This window comes from Bos grunniens, chromosome 13, assembly GCF_055505025.1.
Source record: "Bos grunniens cultivar Pamir isolate PY7600 chromosome 13, Bosgru_T2T1.0, whole genome shotgun sequence".
NCBI classification, from domain to species: domain Eukaryota; kingdom Metazoa; phylum Chordata; class Mammalia; order Artiodactyla; family Bovidae; genus Bos; species Bos grunniens.
Window position 1 is genome coordinate 19558212 of NC_141177.1, and position 23571 is coordinate 19581782.

General features: G+C 41.0%; 1 protein-coding gene across 2 annotated transcripts in view; it reads left to right on the top strand.

Annotated features, from left to right (window-relative positions):
- The first annotated feature begins 3984 nt into the window (after nucleotides 1-3984).
- Nucleotides 3985-23571, top strand: part of PIGU (phosphatidylinositol glycan anchor biosynthesis class U) — a 90970-nt gene continuing 71383 nt past the window's right edge. For both annotated transcript variants that reach the window (XM_086332277.1, XM_086332278.1), the window contains exons 1-4: nucleotides 3985-4134; nucleotides 7304-7368; nucleotides 18105-18164; nucleotides 19040-19102. In XM_086332277.1, the coding sequence (XP_086188403.1) occupies nucleotides 4005-4134; nucleotides 7304-7368; nucleotides 18105-18164; nucleotides 19040-19102 (318 nt within the window). In that variant the 5' untranslated portion in view covers nucleotides 3985-4004. The remainder of the gene's footprint in view (nucleotides 4135-7303; nucleotides 7369-18104; nucleotides 18165-19039; nucleotides 19103-23571) is intronic.

The window sequence follows — 23571 nt, forward strand, 5'->3', positions numbered from 1 at the left end:
AAGCAGGAGACACACATTTGATCCCTGAGTCAGAAAGATCCCCTGGAGAAGGGAATGGCAACCTACTCCAGTATTCTTGCCTGGAAAATCCCTTGGATAGAGGAACTTGGCTGGCTTTTTAAAATATTAGTTTATGTATTTGCCTGCACTTGGGGCACTCAGGTTCGTTGCAGCATAGGGGATCTTTAATTTCGGCTTGTCAGTTCTAGTTCCCTGACTGGGCCCCCTGCTTTGGGAGCATGAAGTCAGCCACTGGACCACCAGGGAAGTCCCTAGCATAATGTTTTTAAGTTTCATTCATATTGTAGCATGGATCAGTACTTCATTATTATTATTATTTTGCTCAATTATAGTCCATTGTATAGATGTAGCACATCTTGTTTTTGTATCCATGGGAAAAAAAATATTCAGGGTTGATAATTGGGTTGTTTCCACTTTTGGGCTATTATATGTAATAGCTATGAATAAACTATGAACATTTGTGCACAAGTTTCTTTGTGGACATACATTTCATTTCTCTTGGACATATAGCTAGGGGTTGAATTGATGGGTCATATAGCTAAGCTATTTAAAAATCCTAAAGGATGATGCTGTTAAAGTGCTGCACTCAATATTTCAGCAAATTTGGAAAACTCAGCAGTGGCCACAGGACTGGAAAAGGTGTTTTTATTCCAATCCCAAAGAAAGGCAACGCCAAAGAATGTTCAAACTATCATACAATTATGCTCATTTCACATACTAGCAAGGTAGTGATCAAAATACTTCAAGCTAGGCTTCAGCAGTACGTGAACTGAGAACTTCCATATGTACAAGGTGGATTTAGAAAAGGCAGAGGAATGAGAGATCAAATTGCCAACATCCGTTAGATCATAGAGAAAGCAAGAGAATTCCAGAAAAACATCTACTTCTGCTTCTTTGACTACACTAAAGCCTTCAACTGTGGATTACAGCTTCCCAGGTGGTGTTAGTGGTTTAAAAAAAAAAAAAACCCACCTGCCAATGCAGGAGACATAACAGATCTGGGTTCGATCCTTGGGTCGGGAAGGTCCCTTGGAGGAGGAAATGGCAATCCACTCTAGTATTCCTGCCTGGAGAATTCTGGCAATATTCCTGTCTGGAGAATGGACATTCAGTCCACTGGAGAATGGACAGTCCATATGTCCAATGGACATGTCCGCAAAGAGTCGGACATGACTGAAGCGAATTAGCGTGCACATGGAAAATTCTTAAAGGGATGGGAATACCAGATCACCTTACTTGTCTCCTAATAAACCTGTATGCAGGTAAAGAAGCAACAATCAAAACTGGACATGGAACAACAGACTGGTTCAAAATTGAAAAAGCAATATGTCAAGGCTGTATGTCGCCACCCTGCTTCTCTAGCTTATATGCAAAATACATCATATGAAATGCTGAGCTGGATGAATCACAAGCTGGAATCAAAATTGCTGGGAGAGATATCAACAACCTCAGGTATGTAGAATGACACCACTCTAATGGCAGAAAGTGAAGAAGAACTAAAGAGCCTCTTGATGCGGGTGAAAGAGAAGAGTGAAAAAGCTGGTTTAAACTCAGCATTCAGAAAACTAAGATCATGGCATCTGGACCCATTACTTCATGGCAAATAGATGTGGGGAAAGGGAAAATAACAATAGATTTTGTTTTCTTGGGCTCCAAAATAACTGCAGATGGTGAATGCATCCATAAAATTAAAAGACGCTTGCTCCTTGAAAGAAAAGCTATGACAAACTTAGATAGTATATTAAAAAGCAGAGGCTTCACTTTGACACCTAAGGTTTGTGTAGTCAAACCTATGGTTTTTCCAGTAGTCATGTAGGGGTGAGAGATCTGGACAATAAAAAAGGTTGAGTACCAAAGAATTAATGCCTTCTAACTGTGGTGCTGGAGAAGACTCTTGAGAGTCCCCTTGGACTGCAAGGAGATCAAACTAGTCCATCCTAAAGGAAGTCAGCCCTGAATATTTATCAGAAGGACTGGTGATGAAGCTTAAGCTCCAATACTTTGGCTACCTGATGTGAACAGTGGACTCACTGGAAAAGACCCTGATGCTGGGAAAGACTGAGGGCAGGAGGAGATGGCAGGATGGCATCATGGGCCCAATGGACATGAGTTGGAGCAAACTCCCAGAGATAGTGAAGGACAGGCATGCTTCAGTCCACGGGGTCACAGAGTTGGAGGGGATTTAGGGACTGAATAAAAACAAACTGTAGAATAAGTCAATGAACACGTATTTAATACTCTTTAAAAACATAAATCTGTGGAAAATTCTTCAAGAGATGGGAACACCAGACCACCTTACCTGCCTCCTGAGAAATCTGTATGCAGGTCAAGAAGCAACAGTTAGAACTGGACATGGAACAACAGACTGGTTCCAAATTGGGAAAGAAGTACGTCAAGGCTGTATGATTGCCACCCTGTTTATTTAACTTCTATGCAGAGTACATCATGTGAAATGCCAGGCTGGATGAAGCACAAGCTGGAATCAAGATTGGTGGGAGAAATATCAATAACCTCAGATATGCAGATGATACCACCCTTATGGCAGAAAGTGAAGAACTAAAGAGCCTGTTGATGAAAGTGAAAGACAGTGAAAAAGTTGGCTTAAAACTTAACATTCAGAAAACTAAGATCATGGCATCCGGTCCCATCACTTCATGGCAAATAGACGGGGAAACAATGGAAACAGTGACTGGCTTTATTTTGGGGGGCTCTAAATCACTGCAGATGGTGACTGCAGCCATGAAATTAAGATGCTTGCTCTTTGGAAGAAATGCTATGACCAACCTAGACAGCATTAAAAAGCAGAGACATAACTTTGCCAACAAAGGTCCATCTAGTCAAAGCTATGGTTTTTCCAGTAGTCACGTATGGATGTGAGAGTTGGACTATAAGGAAAGCTGAGCACCAAAGAATTGATGCTTTTGAACTGTGGTGTTGGAGAAGACTCTTGAGAGTTCCTTGGACTGCAAGAAGATCCAACCAGTCCATCCTAAAGGAAATCAGTCCTGAATAGTCATTGGAAGGACTGATGCTGAAGCTTGGCTACCTGATGTGAAGAACTGACTCATTGGAAAAGACCCTGATGCTGGAAAAGACCCTGATGCTGGGAAAGACTGAAGGCGGGAGAAGGGGATGTCAGAGGATGAGATGGTTGGATGGTATTACCGACTCCATGGACATGATTTTGAGTAAATTCCAGTAGTTAGTGATGGTCAGGGAGGCCTGGCTTGCTGCAATTCAGTTCAGTTCAGTTCAGTCGCTCAGTCGTGTCTGACTCTTTGCAACCCCATGAATCGCAGCACGCCAGGCCTCCCTGTCCATCACCAACTCCTGGAGTTCACCCAGACTCACGTCTATCGAGTCAGTGATGCCATCCAGCCATCTCATCCTCTGTCGTCCCCTTCTCCTCCTGCCCCCAATCCCTCCCAGCATCAGAGTCTTTTCCAATGAGTCAACTCTTCGCATGAGGTGGCCAAAGTACTGGAGTTTCAGCTTTAGCATCATTCCTTCCAAAGAAATTCCAGGGCTGATCTCCTTCAGAATGGACTGGTTGTATCTCCTTGCAGTCCAAGGGACTCTCAAGCAAATAGTCGGACACGACTGAGCGACTGAACTGAACTGAAGCATTTAAAACATAGACATGAGTGAAACAAACGTCTTTTAAATCTCGTTCACAATCCTAGGACGACAATTGCCTTCACCTTTCTTCTTTCAGGAGCATTTCGTTCTCTGGGTGATTTACAGTTCACCTACTACCGTCTGAGACGTCGCCCAACCCTTTGAGGCGAGGTTGAGACGCCCTGCTTGCCGTCGTCCCGGCCCCATTTCGCCGCAAGGCCTCCTGGGAGTGGTAGTCCCCAGTCTGGCCGCTCCGACGATAGTAGCGAGGTGCGCCGGTCCGCGGAACTACAGGGGGCGGTACGCAGGTCCAGGCTCTTCCGACTCGCCTTTCCCTCCCCGCCTGCGCGCCCGCCCCAGCTATCATGGCGGCTCCCTTGGCCTTGGTACTGGTGGTGGCCGTGACCGTGCGGGCGGCCTTGTTCCGCTCCAGTCTGGCCGAGTTCATCTCGGAGCGGGTGGAGGTGGTGTCCCCACTGAGCTCTTGGAAGAGAGGTGAGGCCACCGGCTCGAGTAGGCGGTCAGGTCCCGCCTGTGCGCTCCTGGCCTCTGTGAATGGAAGGCTGGGGGCATTGGCCGCAAGCTCGATTCTGAGGGAACTGACCCACTCAAGCGTACTTAGAGAAGGCGGGAGAGCGGGGCTGCTGGGAGGAGGGAGCGTGGGGCAATGGTGAGGTTGGGGCCCTACAGGCCGGTCACTTGCGGGGTGGGGATCTGAGGGGGTGTGTCCCACACGGGTTTTGCGCTGAGAGGCGTGATCTGAGGAAGGGTCAGGATGAGGGAAGTGCATGCTGGCTGGAGTGGGATTTGGCGGGAGATTCGCACATGATGCTCCCTGGGGTGTGGGGTGGCTGTGAGGGGAGCCCAGTGCGGGGACCAATCCTGCCTAAGCGAGGAAAGGGTGTGAGTGAGTGTGCTTAGAAGCCTGTTCTCCGTCTGGGACTTGCAGTGCAGTTTTTCCTACTGTGTCTTCCTAGGTCTTGCAGTTCTTCATAGAACAGTGTTTTATATTAAAGGGACAGAATTTGGGCCAAAGGATCCACAGGCTAATGGGAGAAATAGATAATTATAAGCATTTGTGGAAAGTGTACTTCCTGTGTACATCCAGTTCCTTCCTTGGAGTTCTGATCTTGAAGAAAGCATCCCCTCCTTTTCCAGTTTCTTAAGGCTATGGAATTTGAGCTAACTCTTGAAGGAAGCAGAGTTTGGAAAGGGAGATTAGAGAAAGGGAAGTTCCAGGTAGAAGATAAACAGGATCAAGAAATGTTGAAGGAAGTGAACATATCCAAAGTAGGTGAGTAATGGGATGGGGGTGAGGTTAGGGCCAGAGTTTGAAGATTTTTCTAAAAAACTTTCTTCCTAAAGTATAATAAACTTAGAGCTCAAGAAATTTTTTACAAACTGTCTACATCCATGTAGGCAGCACCCAGATCAACAAACAGAACAGCACCACAGAAGTCCCCTTTCATGTTCTCAAACTTTAAATGCTAGAGTTTTAATATTATCCCATAGCTTCCCTGTTGACTCAGATGGTAAGGAATCCACCTGCAATGCAGGAGACCCAGATTCGATTCCTGGTTCAGGAAGATCCCCTGGAGAAGGAAATGGCAGTGTACTCCATTCTTGCCTGGAAAATCCCATGGACTGAGGAGCCTGGCAAGCTACAGTCTATGGGGTCACAACAGTCAGACATGACTTAGCAACTGAATCACCACTACCACCCTTTACCCAGCTTCTTGTCCTGCTAATATCCTACATAATCATAGTACAATGACCTAAACCAGAAAATTAACATTGATACAATACCATTAACTAACCTACAGAATTTTTACCAGTTGTTCCACAGATGTCCTTTCTCTGGTCCAAGATCCCATCATGATCCCATATTGCATTTAATCGTTGTCTATCCTTAGTCTCTTCCTATCTGGGATGCTTCCTCCTTCATGTTGTTGTTCAGTCACTCAGTTGTGTCTGACTCTTTGCAACCCCATGGACTGTAGCAGGCCAGGCTTCCCTGTCCTTCACCATCACCTGGAGCTTGCTCAAACTCATGTCCATTGAGTCAGTGATGCCATCCAGTCATCTTGTCCTCTGTCACCCCCTTCTCCTCCTGCCTTCAATCTTTCCTAGGATCAGAGTCTTTTCCAGTGAGTCGGCCAGTTATTTTGTCTCTCAGTTTAGGTTTTCTTGATGTTTCCTCATGATGAGATTGAAGTTAGGTTTTTTGGGTAAGAACCACATTTTTGGCATAAACACCACAGAAGTTTTTTTATCTCCATCATTATGAATCATGTCAGGAGGAACTTGATATTGATAATGTTAACTGGTCAGCATATTACTGGTGATATTAAGGTAGGTCACTTGAGAAAGATAGTGAATGCCAGGTTTACCCACATAAGTTTTTATTTTTCTCCTTGGAAATACTGTTTCCAGTCATATTTTTACCCACTAATTTTTAGTATCCATTATTGACACTTGCCTTTCATGATTATTACTGTGGGATCTGCCAAATGGTGATTATCTATTTTCATCTTTCCTCTACATTTGACATTTACACTTCTCTATAAGGAAGAGTTTTCTTTTCTCTTTTACCTGTTTATTCAATTATTAATAGCGAAGTATGATTTCTAACTATAAAGTGCTTTTCTCTATCCACCCATACATATATGTATAAAGGAAAGGAAAGGAGAGCAAAGTCGCTCAGTCGTGTCTGACTTTTTGTGATCCCATGGACTGTAGCCTATTAGGCTCCTCCATCCATGGGATTTTCCAGGCAAGAGTGCTGGAGTGGATTGCCATTTCTTTCTCCAGGGGATATTCCTGACCTAGGAATCGAACCCAGATCTCCTGCATTGCGGGCAGACGCTTTACCGTCTGAGCCACCAGGGAAGCCTACATATATGTATACACTTCTTAATTCATTTACATACATATCCATTAATGAAACATTAATGAAATATTAATTTTTAATATTTTAGTACTCTGAGCATAATAAGGAACATATTTCTCTGGGCACTTGTCCAGTTATTTCCCCCGATAAACTACCCTAAGAACAATCGTTTCTGGATCAAGAGGCACACACTTGAAAATACATGTTGCTTGTAGAAAAGTTAATAACAAATGTCACTCAAACAGTCAGCATATGAGAACAACTGCCCATTTTCCTATTCCACATTTCTCACAGCTTCTAATTTGTTATTTGGCTGTTTTTTGCAATGGAGCAGAATATGTAGAAGTGAAACACTTGTTATTATTTATTTATTTGGCAGGGGCTTGCAGAATCTTAGTTTTCTGCCCAGGGATTGAACCTGGGCCTCTGGCAGGAAAGTGCCAAGTCCATACCACCGGACCACCAGGGAATTTGCAAACAAAACCCTTTTTAGCATGGGTGGAAGTTAGAAGAAGATTGAAGGAATGTTAAGGTTTAATATAAAATTTTTTCATAATGAGTGTTGCCCCACAATGAAAAGAGTTGCTCTGTAGGGAAGAAGGTTCACCATCATCTGAAATCAAGACTTAAAATCACTTGCTGGGAATGAGGTAAAATGGGGTTAAACAAATTGGGAAGCCCTTCTTGTTCTTGGGAGTTATCTAGCACTTTGGTTTATGGCCAGTCTGCATATGTCTCTAAAGTAAGAGTGAATTTGGATGTCTTACTTTTCAGTGGTTGAAGGCCTCTCACTGTTGGACTTGGGAGTGTCTCCTTATTCTGGAGCAGTATTTCATGAAGTAAGTGTTTTTGCTTTCTTTTCTGGGTACTAAGAGTAGTTTATAGTCACAGATGCCAAACCTAACCTCTGTTTTGTACAAACATTTAAAAAGATCTATTTTTGAAAATCATATTTAGAAACAGCCCCTTTTTTTAGATGTCTTCTGCTTAAGAAGAGGGTTTCACAATTGCAGTGGAAATGATCCAGATTTAGATTGTAATTTGGGGAAGCAGATGAGACTTCTGTGGAAGTTACCATTTTTGTTGGCAGATAAGTTGTAAACAGTTCGTAGTTCACGAATAGGTTATATGCTAATTGGCATGTAATTTGTTCTTTGGAACATGCTTTCCTGTGAAAACTGTGTCAGCAGTGTTGGTTTCTTAGAAAGCCCACCAAAGCCATTTAACCCATAAAGTTTGTTCTTAAGAATAGTAAAATCACTCTTAGGTCACTATCATCTCTTATTTGGGTTACTACAACAGCTTCCTGACAAGTCCTTCTGCATTCAGTCTTGCTCCTTTTTATTTTATCCTGTAGTCAGAGCCATCTTCCTGAAATGTGAATCTGATTTTGTCACTGTCCTGCTTGGCACTGATTTCAGGATAAAATCCAAGCACCTTAGGGTGCATACAAAGCCCTGTGGGTCCTGCTCACTCCCTCAACCACATGTCTTTCCACTTCTTCCTCCCCATTTTTTTTTTTTTTAATTTAATGTTTGGCTCTGCTGGGTCTTCACTGTTGCGTGGGCTTTCTGTCTTGGCGAGCAGGGGCTACTCTTGGTTGTAGTACTTGGGCTTCTCATCGTGATGGCTTCTTTTGCTGTGGAGCATGGGCTGTAGGCCCGAGGGCTTCAGTAGTTATAGCGCCTGGGCCCAGTAGTTGTGGCTCCTGGGCTCTAGAGCACAGGCCCTTTAGTTGTAGTGCACAGGCTTAGTTGCCCCGCAGCATGTGATCTTCTAGGACCAGAGATTGAACCCATGTCCTTGCATTGGCAGGCAAATTCCTTACCACTGAGCCACCAGGAAAGCCCCAGACCTTTTTTATTGGCTTTATCATTTAGACGTCTTCTAATTAGGCAATTTAGCCCTTAATTTTTACAACTATCTCCCTCATACCTACTTTGAGAACAGTTTTTTTGGTTCTCCTATCTAGTCTTTTTAAAGCATTCAACTTGGTTCTCATGGAGATAACAACTCTTTTGTATTCATACTTCGTTATCTTTGTATTACTGTCTAATTGAACCACAATAATAAGAACTGCTAGCAGAAACAGGTTAGGAAAAATTTGAGACTCTTTGAAAGTGAAAGTGAGGTCGCTCAGTCGTGTCCCACTCTTTGGGACCCCATGGACTGTAGCCTACGAAACTCCTCCGTCCATGGGATTTTCCAGGCAAGAATACTAGAGTGGGTCGCCATTTCCTTCTCCAAGGGAACTTCCCGACCCAGGGATCGAACCCCGGTCTCCCACATTGTAGGCAGACGCTTTTACCATCTGAGCCACCAGGGAAGTCTCTATGAGACTATGAGCACACAATTCAGAAATTGGGAACAGAAATATACAAACATAGCCTAGTAGCCAGGAGACCTCAGTGTGCTGTGTGCCTTAGGCAGTATGTTTTCTACAGAATAGGAACCCCTGACAGAGTTCTGACATGGTTTTATTATGCTTCAGTACCATATTCTCTCTTGCCTATGTCTTTGTTCGTGCTGTTGTCTTTTTATAGAGGGCCATTCTTCTCTCTTTTTGTGGTTGACCCTGCTGTTCAGATACTAGCTTAGGTTTTGCCTCCTCCAGGAAGCCATCCCTCATCACCTTAGACTAAGTTAGATGTTTCTCCTGTATCTTTCAAAGCATCTTGTGCTTATCCTTTTCATGACTCGTATCATACTCTTGAAACTGCCTCTGTACTTGTTTTACCCATTATGATATGTGCTGCTTAGAACGTGTTCTGGCATCTTTTGATCACTTATTCCTAGTGCCTCGCTCTGTATCTGCATATGTATTCCAACCCCTTCTTCCCTTCTCTCTTTCCTTTAACAAAGAGTTATTAAGTACACACCAAATGCCAGCGACCCTGCTAGATGCTAGGGGTATAAAACAAGACACAGTCCTTGGCATTATTATTCTCATATTTTTGAGAGAAACAGACAATAAGTTAGTAAAAAGAGCAAAGAATATTGCCAAGGATAAAGAAAATAATTTCATCATGATGAAAGGGTCAGTTTATCAAGAAGACATAACAGTCCTGATGCTTACGCACCTAATAGAGTTTCAGAGTACATGAAGATGGATAGAACTGCAAGGAGAAATCGACAGATCTCCAGTTATAGTCTGAGATTTCAGTATCGCTCTGTAAGTGATTGATAGAACAAGCAGACAGAGTCAACAAGGATAGAGAAAACTTGAACAATACACCAACCATTTTGACTTCATTGACATTTACAGAACATTCCATCCAGTAACAGCAAAATACATAATCCCTTCAAGTGTGTATTTGCAAGATAGATCATATTCTGAGAAATAAAACAGGCTCAATAAATTTAATAAAAGGATTGACGTCATACAAAGTATATTCTCTGACCACAGTGGAATCAAATGAAAAATTAATACCAGAAAGATACCTGGAAATCCCCGAGTATTTGCAAGCTAAGTAACATATTCCTCAATAACCCATGATCAAAGAAGAAATCAGAAGGGAAATTAGTATTTTGAATGAATGAAAATGAAAACGCAGCCTATCAAAATATGTGGGAAATTTATGATGTAAAATGCCTATATTAAAAAAGAAGAAAGTCTCAAATCATTGACCTCAGTTTCTATCTTAAGAAACTAGAAAAAGAAGATAACTCAAAAGTAAGCAGAATAAAAGGAATAATAACTACCTGAATGGAAACAAATGAAACAGAAAACAGAAAGTATGGAAAGGCATAGAAATACAGTTGGTCCTTTGGAATGAACAGTAAAATAGGTGAACATTTGGGAATGGTAGATATGTTCACCATCTTGATTGTGGTAATGCTTTCATGGGTGTATACATAGGTCAGAACATGTCAAGTTGTATATCTTTTTTATACCAACTATACCTCCATAACGGAGAAGGCAATGGCACCCCACTCCAGTACTCTTGCCTGGAAAATCCCATGGATGGAGGAGCCTGGTAGGTTGCAGTCCATGGGGTCGCTAAGAGTCGGACACGACTGAGCAACTTCACTGTCACTTTTCACTTTCATGCATTGGAGAAGGAAATGGCAACCCACTCCAGTGTTCCTGCCTGGAGAATCCCAGGGATGGGGGAGCCTGGTGGGCTGCCGTCTATGGGGTCACACAGAGTCGGACACGACTGAAGCGACTTAGCAGCAGCAGCAGCATACCTCCATAAAGTTAAATTTTTTTAAATGTGATTTCACTTTAATGGTAAGTTCAGTTCACTTCAGTTCAGTCACTCAGTTGTGTCCGACTCTTTGCTACCCCAGGAACCCCAGCACGCCAGTCCTCCCTGTCCATCACCAACTCCCGGAGTCCACCCAAACCCATGTCCATTGAGTCGGTGATGCCATCCAACCATCTCATCCTCTGTTGTCCCCTTCTCCTCCTGCCCTCAGTCTTTCCCAGTATCAGGGTCTTTTCAAATCAGTCAGCTCTTCGCATCAGGTGGCCAAAGTATTGGAGTTTCAGCTTCAACATCAGTCCTTCCAATGAACACCCAGGACTGATCTTTAGGATGGACTGGTTGGATCTCCTTGCAGTCCAAGGAACTCTCAAGAGTCTTCTCCAACACCACTGTTCAAAAGCATCAATTCTTCGGCGCTCAGCTTTCTTTATAGTCCAACTCTCACATCCATACATGACCATTGGAAAAACTATAACCTTGACTAGATGGACCTTTGTTGGCAAAGTAATGTCTCTGCTTTTGAATATGCTGTCTAGGTTGGTCATAACTTTCCTTATAAGGAGTAAGCGTCTTTTAATTTCATGGCAGCAGTCACCATCTGCAGTGATTTTGGAGCCAGAAAAATAAAGTCAGCTGTTGTTTCAACTGTTTCCCCATCTATTTGCCATGAAGTGATGGGACCAGATGCCATGATCTTAGTTTTCTGAATGTTGAGCTTTAAGCCAACTTTTTCACTCTCCTCTTTCACTTTCATCAAGACGCTCTTTAGTTTTTCTTCGCTTTCTGCCATAAGGGTGATATCATCTGCATATCTGAGGTTATTGGTATTTCTCCCAGCAATCTTGATTCCAGCTTGTGCTTCCTCCAGCCCAGCGTTTCTCATGATGTACTCTGCATAGAAGTTAAATAAGCAGGGTGACAATATACAGCCTTGACGTACTCCTTTTCCTACTTGGAACGAGTCTGTTGTCCCATGTCCAGTCCTAACTGTTGCTTCCTGACCTGCATATAGGTTTCTCAAGAGGCAGGTCAGGTGGTCTAGTATTCCTATCTCTTTCAGAATTTTCCACAGTTGATTGTGATCCACACAGTCAAAGGCTTTGGCATAGTCAATAAAGCAGAAATATATATTTTTCTGGAACTCTTGCTTTTTCGATGATCCAGAGGACGTTGGCAATTTGATCTCTGGTTCCTCTGCCTTTTCTAAAACAAGTTTGAACCTCTGGAAGTTCATAGTTCACATATTGCCAAAGCCTGGCTTGGAGAATTTTAAGCATTACTTTACTACCATGTGAGATGAGTGCAATTGTGCGGTAGTTTGATGTTAAGTTTGATGTGGTAGTTAAATGGTAAGTATATATAGAAAAATAAAGCTGAGTAAAAGGATAAAGCGGAGAAGGCAATGGCACCCCACTCCAGTACTCTTGCCTGGAAAATCCCATGGATGGAGGAGCCTGGTAGGCTGCAGTCCATGGGGTCGCTAAGAGTTGGGCACGACGGAGTGACTTCACTTTCACTTTTCACTTTCATGCATTGGAGAAGGAAATGGCAACCCACTCCAGTGTTCTTGCCTGGAGAATCCCAGGGACGGGGGAGCCTGGTGGGCTGCCGTCTACAGGATCGCACAGAGTCGGACACAACTGAAGCGACTTAGCAGCAGCAGCAGCAGCAAAAGGATAAAGAGTGGTGGTCATATATATGACTATTTTAGTGTGTTCAGGGAAGGCACTTGAGGAAGTGAAATTTGAATAAGAGATCTAAATGAATCAAGCAAGCCATATGATGGCCCTGATTTGGGAATGAGTTTGGCATTTGTGAGTTGCAGAAAGATGATCAGTGTTGCTAAGGCAGAATGAGCAAAGGAGAATAATAGAGATAAGTTGTAAGAAATTAGGGGCCTGATGATACAGGACTTTTTGTAGACATGGTTAGAAGTTTGGATTTTCTTTCAATCTCTATATCTCCCTATCTGTCTTGGTATCTTTTCTTTTCCACTTTTATTGAGATGTAATTGACATACAACACTGTGTAAGTTTTATACAGCATGATTTAACTTTTATCCATTATGAAATGATGACCACAGTAGATACATTAATGAAATAGAAATGGTTTTTCCCTTGTGATGCAAACTCTTAGGATTTACTCTCTTAACAACTTTCATTTATAACTATAGAAGTGCTACCTATATTTATCATTTATTGTACATTACATCCTTAGATAGAACTTATTTATTTTATAACTGAAAATTTGTACCTTTTGACTATCTTTATCCAGTTTTCCCTCCTACTCTGATCTCTCTTTTCTTTTTGAAGTATATTTTACGTGCAACACTGTGTTAGTTCCCAGTGTATGACATAGTGACTACATATTTGTATACATTTTTAAGTGCTCACCATAAGTCTAGTTGTCATTTATCAATATACAAGGAGATTCAGTTCAGTTCAGTCACTTAGTTGTGTCTGACTCTTTGTGACCTCATGGATTGCAGCACGCCAGGCTTCCCTGTCCATCACCAGCTCCTGGAGCTTGCTCAGGCTTATGTACCATTGAGTCGGTGGTGCCATCCAACCATCTTATCCTCTGTCGTCCCCTTCTCCTGCTTTCGATCTTTCCCAGCATCAGGGTCTTTTTCCATTGAGTCAGTTCTTTGCATCAGGTGGTCAAAGTATTGGAGCTTCAGCTTCAGCATCAGTCCTTCCAATGAATATTCAGGACTAATTTCCTTTAGGATTGACTGGTTTGATCTCCAAGGTACTCTCGGGAGTCTTCTCCAATACCACATTACATGATTACTAATCATGTTCCCCATGCTGTACATTTCAGACCTGTGACTCATTTATTTTTCAACTGAAAGTTTGTGCTTCTTAATCTCCCTCACCTATTTCTCTCCTCCTTTACCCCTCGTCTTTATCTATCTTTTAATAAAATTGTTTTATTTAATTTTTTGTTTGTTTGTTTTTAATGTCCAGTGTTTGTAAGATGAGCGCCTGAGCTTCCTCCTGTATAAGATAAATTGGGCTACTTCTTGTCTAATTTGGTTTCTGGAAAAACTTCATTCACATTCTTAATGGTTACTGATCAAATGGAACCGTGTTCATCATCTTCTCTAGCTGTCTCCTATTCCTTAGTCCTGGCCTTTGAGAGAAACAACTCAGAACAGTATTTGCATCTTTTTCTTTAGCCTCCAACTGAATAGTATATTTATGCTGTGACATGGGAACCTGTAAGGAATTAAACTTCTTTCCAAAGTCATCTGCCACGCCAGCCTTCACATTGGTCTTGTAGTAAGCCCAGTCAGAGCAGGTGGATTCTCAGGTAGAGTAGCCAACCTGGAGGTGAGGGTCTCAATCCAGGATTTCAGGGAGGTAGCAGTGGCCTTGTGATTTTGGGGTATGATCTCCCCAGTTAACAGCTTCCATTGTAGACTTTCTCTGGGGGAAGCCATGTCATGACCAACCTTAAGGAAGCCTTTGTGTTGTGGAACTGAATCTTGTTGTCAACACCCATATGAGTAAGCTTGGAGCAGATACTTAAGCTCTTTTAGATACTGCAGCCCTAGCTGACAGCTTGGCTTCAATCTCACGAGAGACTCTGTGCCAGAACCACCCAGTTAAGCCATTCCTGGATTCCTGACTCTTAGGCACTGTGTGAGGTAATAAATGTGTACTGTTTTAAGCTATTAAGTTTTTGGATAATTTGTTACACAGAAATAGATAACAGATATCTAGAGAGTGAATTTACATAAAGAAGAATTAGAGGACCTGGAGCTATCCAGTACATCAAGGTTGGGAAGGGAAAGAGGTACTAGCAAATAGAGCTGAAAGGGTGGAAAATCAAGAGAATGTAGTTCATGGAAGCTAAATGCTTTAAGGAAGGAGTAAAAACTATGTCAGAACTTACTAGGTGGCTCAGTGGTATAGAATCTGCCTGCCAAGCAGGAGACGTGGGTTTGATCCCTGAGTTGGGAATGATCCCCTGGAGAAGGAAATGGCAAACCACTCCAGTATCTTTCCTGCAAAATCCCATGGACAGAGGGGCCTACTGGGCTACAGTCCATGGAGTAGCAAAGAGTTGGACATGACTTAGCTACTAAACAACAACAAAAACGATGTCAAATGCTATTTCAAGGTTGAGAAAATTTAGACTAAAAATTGATGATTAATTTGCCAAAATTGAGATCTTTGGCAGCAATAATTTCAGTGGAGTATAGGGACAAGCGACTTACTGACATACATTGAGGGAAAGATGGAAAGACACAGTAGAGACAACCTTTTTGAGGAGTTTCAGTCTAAAGGAGGGCAGAGAAATGGTATGGAAGCTGGATAGAGATGTCTAGTGAAGATTTTTAAAATATGAAGATCTGCATATTGAATGCTGATGGGAAGAATTCTGTGGATACGAAGTTGAGAATGTAAGAAAGATCAAATGAGCAGTGTCTTTGAGGAGGTCAGAAGGAATGGGATCCAGTTGACAGGTGAAGGATTTGGTTTTAAATAGGAAGAATGGAACTTCCTCCATTGTTAATATAAGAAAAGTAGAGAGTATAAGTATAGATAGAGGAAATTGATCAACTGGGTAGTGGGAAAATAAGGTGGTTCTCATGTAATTGCTTCTCTTTTCTCAGTGAAATAAGAAATGTTGGCTATAAGTGAGAATGGGGGAGGGGAGTTGGACTATGCAGTTAAACTAACTGCTATGTACTTGTTAGTTCATTGAGGAAACAAGCCCCGGTGCTGATAGACTTTTTGAGAACAGTTTGTTCTGTTCTATTTAGTGCCATTCTAAACTATCTGAAGCATCAAAACATTTCAAAAGTAGGCTATTGGTAATATAAATATCAAGTTGCTACCTCTTACAGACAAAGATAAATGCGAAAAAGAATCCATTAGTAGATAGTTGTAAAAGTTTAATTCTTTGAGAACTTTGAAAGGCAAGGCTGAGGCCCCTATTTTCAAAAGGAGGTAAAAAGTTGATCTCAGGTAGCTAACATATTGAGGTTTACTGTGTGCTAGGCACTATGCTGAGTACTTTGTGAATGTTACCAGTTAATTCTCCCAAGAACTATGTGAAATAGGTCACTATATGTGTTTTATGGCTGAAGAAACTAGAAACTAATGCTCAGAGGGCAAACAACCTGCCCAGAGTGGAACCTGGTAGAACATTTTAAGACAAAAAAAATTGTTAGAGGCAAAGAGAATTATTTTTAATAATTGATCAACACCCAGATGATACAGTAATTCTACACTTAAATTCATCTAACTACATAGCTTCAAAATCTATAAAAGTGACATGACTAAAAGAAGAAATAGACAAACCCACAGTCATAGAGGGATATTTTAACATATGTGTCTCAGTCTCTGATATAACAAACAGACCAGAAAATCATAGTAGATTTGAACAAATGCTTAACAAACAACCTAGAGGTCATCCATAAAATGTCACACCAAAAAATGTTAATATGCACATTCTTTTCAATTGTGTGTGGAACACTTATAAAATTGACCATATGATGGAACACAAAGCAGGTCACAACACATTTTAAATGATTGAAATCATTGAAAATACATAGTATTTTCTATGACTATAATAATAAATACATTACAAAAATATAAAAAGGAAAGTTTAAAATAATTGGAAATTAAACACTATACACTTTAGTCTCAAAGAAAAAAATCTCAGCGGAAATTTGAGTATTTTAAACTGAAGGTGATAAAACAACATATCAAAATTTGTATGATACAGCTAAAGCCATACCCAAAGGAAAATTGATTGCTTTGACCCTTGAACAACATAAGTTTGAACTGCATAGGTAGGTTCACTTATATACAGATTTTTTTTTTCTAATAAATATGTACTGCAGTACTGCACAATCTGAGGTTGGTTAAATTTGAGGCTGGAGAACCATGGGTATGGAGGGCCAACTATAAAATTATACTCAGATTTTTTTACTGCATGGGAGCCAGTACTACTAACCCCCATGTTGTTGGAGGGTTGGCCATGTTAGGAAGGCAGAAGATCTAATATCAGTGATCTGGGTATCATTAGAAAAAGATAAAGTGATTATCCCCATAAAAGTTTGAAGAAAGAATTGTATAAAGTTTAGAGATTAGTGAAGTCCACTTCAGTTCAGTCATGTCTGACTCTTTGTGACCTCATGAACTGCAGCACGCCGGGCCTCCCTATCCATCACCAACTCCCGGAGTCCACCCAAACCCATGTCCATTGAGTCGGTGATGCCATCCAACCATCTCATCCTCTGTTGTCCCCTTCTCCTCCTGCCCTCAATCTTTCCCAGCATCAGGGTCTTTTCAAATCAGTCAGCTCTTCGCATCAGGTGGCCAAAGTATTGGAGTTTCAGCTTCAAAATCAGTCCTTCCAATGAACACCCAGGACTGATCTCCTTTAGCATGGACTGGTTGGATCTCCTTGCAGTCCAAGGGACTCTCAAGAGCCTTCTCCAACACCACAGTTCAAAAGCATCAATTCTTCAGCGCTCAGCTTTCTTTATAGTCCCAACTCTCACATCCATACATGACCACTGAAAAAACCATAGCCTTGATTAGATGGAACTTGTTGACAAAGTAATGTCTCTGGTTTTTAATATGCTGTCTAGGTTGGTCATAACTTTCCTTCCAAGGAGTAAGCGTCTTTTAATTTCATGGCTGCAATCACCACCTGCAGTGATTTTGGAGCCCAGAAAAATAAAGTCTGACACTGTTTCCACTGTTTCCCCATCTATTTACCATGAAGTGATGGGACCAGATGCCATGATCTTAGTTTTCTGAATGTTGAGCTTTAAGCCAACTTTTTCACTCTCCTCTTTCACTTTCATCAAGACGCTTTTTAGTTCCTCTTCACTTTCTGCCATAAGGGTGGTGTCATCTGCATATCTGAGGTTATTGATATTTCTCCTGGCAGTCTTGATTCCAGCTTGTGCTTCCTCCAGCCCAGGATTTCTCATGATGTACTCTGCATAGAAGTTAAATAAGCAGGGTGACAATATACAGCCTTGACATACTCCTTTTCCTATTTGGAACCAGTCTGTTGTCCCATGTCCAGTTCTAACTGTTGCTTCCTGACCTGCATACAGACTTCTCAAGAGGCAGGTCAGGTAGTACTAGGGAAGCATATTTAAAATGTACTCGATTTTGTTTATTCTCTTTAGTCATTTCAGCAGATAGTTAGTACAGTGGCACAAAATGATTCAAGTGATACTAAATAATTCTCCCTTATATGTATGTTGGCAAACTAGCATAGAACATTATTCAAAGAAGAGATTTTTCTTGACAGAATAGCCTCTTTCCTATCCCCTACTCTGGAAACTGACAATAGTAAGATTTAATTTCTTTGTTTTTCTCCTGCAGACTCCATTAATAATATACCTCTTTCATTTTCTGATTGACTATGCTGAATTGGTATTTATGGTAAGTAACTTTCTACATAAAATCAATATGTATGTGTTTTTTTTTTATGTATGTGTTTTTAAAATCCTTTATCCTCTTGCTTTTAAGAAAAAAAATCTATTTCAGGAGCTCAGAAATTTCTCAGAACATAAAAGCAAAAAGCTATTTTAAATGTGGATTCACGAGATTGTGATAGTATAATGGATGTGTGAGGAGTCGTCTCTGACATCTGACCAGTTCTAATTCATTCTACTTTAAAATTTTCATTTCTGGACTTTGTAGTCTTGAATTTCTAGCTTCAAGATTCTATGATTATCTTTAATCATGGCGCCAGTGGAGAGGGCATCCTGAATTTCCTAAGCATTCTGCCAAGGGATTTTGTGAAGAGGACATAGGCCAGATGAGACTTTCAGGGTGAGAACCTTAAAATTAAGACAATGGGGCTGTGTTTTGAGTGCAGTGGTTTGAAACACTTGCCTGATCTAGAGTTGAAAATCTGGGTCAAGTAAGAGGTCTACTGAGGTCTTCCTTTATAATTATAATGGCTGTGGCTTATTGAGGACATACTGTATACTAAGCACTTGACCTGGGTCAGCCCTGCAAAGCAATGGGTATTATTCTCCTTTCATAGAAAACTAAAATACCTTGCAATTACAGAACAGATATGGGACGCCAAACTTGATGTAAGCCTGGGTCCTAATCCTCAGAATTTTCTGGTCAGATCTCCCTGAAAAGGCTTTATCTTTGTGGTCAAAGTGAGGGTTGACTTTCTGCCTGATTATAAGAATGTAGTACTAGATAGTCTACCGCCATCCAATAACTCCAGACTCTGGTGGCATTCCATTACTCCTACACTTAGTAGGTTCATTTCCTCTTATTTCTCTTTCTTCTGACAGATCACTGATACACTCACTGCCATTGCCCTGTATTTTGCAATCCAGGACTTCAATAAAGTTGTGGTGAGTAGTCAGTGGGTGGGACAAAGGTCGTGTACTGAAAGATCAACTGCCTTAAAATCCTAAGAAGTGGGAGTGAAGCTTCTGTCTTGTTCAACCATCCCTGGAATGGCCAAACCCAAACCAACATCTTACTTACAGAAAGGTCAGCTTAATCTTTGTGGCTTAGTATTCACTTACATATCCAAGTTCAGACTTTCTGGAGCAAATGCAGTTGAGTTGCTGTTACATTATTTAAGACCCTTAAAAATCCTCCATTGCTTTCACCAGTATTTCTTTCTAAAGGGAAATGAGTATAGCTTTTAACTCACTGTCTTATGCCTGTCCAAGGTAAAACTGGATTCTCAATATAGTTTCTGTTACCCTGCATAGAACAATCTTAATTGGAAAATTTGACATGTATTAAATGCCTGTTAAAAGCCATATGTAATAGCCCAGGGGAATTGTGTATTGGGTTCATTCTCATTTTCCTAGGTTCTGAGAGAGTTAACAGATTAACCATGTATACTATTCATGCAGTTATTTTAAAAATTGGCTGCAGTCCTCATTGACTGGCTGGGAGCCACTGAGAGGATTTAGACTGTAGTGAGTGAAGGCTGCATCCCATTGGTATTGTCTGTTTATGCTTCATTTTCACTTTGGTTATCAAGCCATAGAGTCAGAATTAGCTGTTTGCATTTCTGTGCACTGGTCATCAATAACATAAACTTGTTGAATTCTGGAATTTAAGACCTTAAAGAGATTTTTAAAATATCTAAACTGAGGGTTCTTACTTGGAGTCCATTTTCAGGTTTAATGGGTCTACACACATCCTTAAAATGTGAAAAATTGTGTGTGTGTGTACTATGCCTTTTTTTTTCCAAGAAGAAAGTCCATATTTGTTACTAGCGCTCAAGGAGTCCTTGATTTCACTGCTTAAAGAATTAAGAAATACGTTCTAGAAACTAAATATCACTAAGACCAGGGAGTATATATCTTAAACTAATGGAGCATTTGTGACAACATGGATGAACCTTGAGGACATTTTGCTAAATAAAATAAATCAGAGAAAAACAAATACTGTGTGATCTCATTTATATGTGGAATCTAAAAAAGTCGAATTCGTAGGATAGAATATATTGGTGGTTGCCAGGGGCTGGGGGTGGGGAAAATGGAGAGATGTTGGTCAAAGGGTACAAATTTCCAGATACAAGATAATTATGTTCCAGAGATCTACTATGCAGCATAGTAACTCCAATTAACAATATCATACTGTTACTTGAAAGTTGCTAAGAGAATAGACCTTAAATGTACTCTCATTCCCCTCCAGCCACACACATAATTATGCAAGGTGATAGACGTGTTAACTAACCTTATTGTAATAATCATTTTGCAATATGCATGTATAGCATTAAGCTTATACCATCATGTATACCTTAAGTTTATATAATGTTATGTGTCAATTATATATCAAGAAAGCTGGAAGAGAACAGAAAAAATTTGGGGGCTAATGTAGAGTGCTTTAGGGTTTCCCAGGTGACTCAGTGGTAAAGAATTCACCTGCCAATGCAGGAGACTGGGGTTCTCTCATTCCCAAAGACTTGGGAAGATCCTTTGGAGGAGGAAATAGCAACCCACTCCAGTCTTCTTGCCTGGAAAATTCCATGGACAGAGGAGCCTGGAGAACTACACTCCATGAGATCTCAAAGAGTCGGACATGACAGCACACACACACACACAGAATGCTTTAACAGGATTCCCTGGAAGGCCAGTGGTGAAATGACTGGGTGTGAGATTTCTAAGCAGAGGAATTCAAAGATAAAATAGCAGTAGTTATTTTCTTCTCCCAAGATAGATTGTGTATGTAAACTCCAATCTTTGTTCTTTGAAGTTACATGCTAAAATATTTAGGGGTGAAGGGCCATGATATCTGTGACTTAATTTAAAATGGTTTTGGAAAAAAATGCATCTGGTGTGTGTTTTTGTCTGTGTGTGTAGAGATAAAATGTGGAAGTGTTAACAGTTGGTGGATCTAGGTGTTTTATTGAATTGTTCTTTCAACTTTTCTATAGTTTGAAAGTTTTTAAGATAAAACACTGGAGGAAAAAATAGAAAATAGATCCATGTCTATACTCACCAGTGTGTGTGTATGTTTGTATGTATATGGGATATATGTAAATATCTAAGGGAGGGTTGGTAGCTTTCATCTAAGAACACAATCAACCATATCTGTGTTCTTAGATGAAACAGATGTTCATCTGTGTTCTTGTGTTTTAATGAAAGCTGATTAGAGATACTAACATCATATGTATTCCTTTTTTTTCCCCTGATCAATTGTCATATACTCCAGTTAAAATAATTTTTAATGGGAGGAGAAGCTTATAGGGAAATAAACTAGATTTCAGTGAGTTTCCTAACAAGTCATGCTTTAGTGTCAGTAAAAGAGATACTTTTAATTTAGAGGGCCAATAATTTCAATTCAGTCTTGCTGGAATTTGAGACTTTTTATCCCTGGTAATGAAGCTGTAGTAGTAGTAGTAGTAGTAGTAGTAGTGTTAGTTGCTCAGTTGGGTCCAACTCTTTGCCACCCCGTGGACTGTAACCCACCAGGCTCCTCTAGAGTGGTAGCCATTCCCTTCTCCAGGGAGAAGTCTTCTCAGGAAGACCCAGGGCTTGAACCCAGATCTCTTGCATTGCCGGCAGATTCTGTAACGTCTGAGCCACCAGGGAAGCCCATGTGCACCCAAATGCATCCTGGAAAACTACGGTAGAGAGGGAAGACTGCATCCCCACCCCCATCTCCAGCTTCAGCATGTGAAATATGGGTGCTGATTGATTGTGACCAGTTGATTCACATGATATTTTACGTCTGCTTTGCTTGACAAAAGCAAAATTGGTCTAGCCTGTCCTCTGCTGAGATTGTGCTCATTTGGAATTCAGAATTCATGTTAGAAAGCTGCAGGTGGTTTGATAGGTAGTGATAAAAACCTCCATCCTCTGATATGCTTAGAGGGTTGTGAATTTGGAGGGTAGCTTCCTGAATTTGAAAGGTGTTGAGGCTAACAGTTGAAGGTGTAGTGAGTGTGGACGATTCATTCCCTACCCTCCACCCTAGGTTTTGGGGATGCAAACGTGTGTAGACACAGCTTCAGTGATTAGAAAAAGCTCTTTATTTGGAGTAGGGGAATTATGTCCTTGAAAAAACCAATTTTCCAAGGGACAAGGAAATGGCTGCATGGAGTAGTGGGTGAAAGGGAAGGAAAACTCCACCCTGGAGATTTTTTAATTCAGAAAAATATAATTTTTAATTATATTAAAATTCAGCAGAATATTTAATTCTGCTGAAGTATATAGAAAAGCTGATTCATGGTTATAAAGGTAACACATCCAGGCAATTAATTTTTAGGTCACTTTTAATCTCTCCTGTGATAGCTGTATATCTCATTGTTGTGGCTGTTGAATATATCTAGAAATACATTGATACTTATCTTTGGATTTTAAATTGTACTCCTTAACCCCATTTATTTTTATACTTCTGATATTTTCTTGGTGTGCGTTTAGTTTTCCTCATATTCTTAGACACTCTTCTTTCTCTAACTGGGATGCATGGGGATGTTTTAAAGGAATTTTGTCTGTGCGTCAGAGCTCTGAGTCAATATTGAGCCTCTGAGGCCAGGCATAATGGCAGCTGTGCTGATGAGATTAGGGGAGACGAAGAGAGAGCCAGCAGAGTGTCTGGGGACTGGTGAGCTGACTACCCTTCTCTAGTGGAGACTCTCCTTGCATAAAATCTTTCTGTTTTAAAGTAGTTTGGAAGGTTGGGGTTACACGGAAATATTCTTTCCTTTTTGGCACTTGTCACCTTTGCCCAGGACCTCCACATCCCTGTTTAACTGCCTCCTCACTTTAGCTGTTCTGCTGGCTGGCTTCCAGCCTGGGGAGTGGGCCTGCATTCCCACCTGTCTCTCCGGCTGCTCCTGGGTGAACTCCCTGTTTCCTTTTAATAGCCTGTCTTTGTGGCGCTCTTGCCCTCCAGGTGGCCTTCTTTTTGCAGTTGAACTCCAGAACCCCAGCTAGTGGGGCCTCCGTCCTTCCACCCCTGCTGCAGCTGTCTTCATGAAATGCTTTGTTTGCTGAGCCAGCCCCCTTCTCTGATAAAAGCACCTTAGTTTATATTTTGCCCTTTTAATTAAATAACCCCAGCTGTGAATGGCAGCATAAATCCTACTGATGATAATTCCTACCACTTAACTTGGACTCCCAGAGATGATCAAAGGGAGGCTTTTGAAGTTTGTTCAGGTTTTCTGATTAAGCCTCAGCCTGAACCTGTGCAGGAAATCTGGGGTTACCTGTGTTCCTGTGATGATCCTGAGATTTTCTTTTGAACTGAAAGATGGCTCTTAAAATTTTTTTTTTAATTTTAAAATTTAAATATCCAATACATGAAAAAACATGTAAAAAAATATTACGTACTCTGAACCTATTTCAGCTTA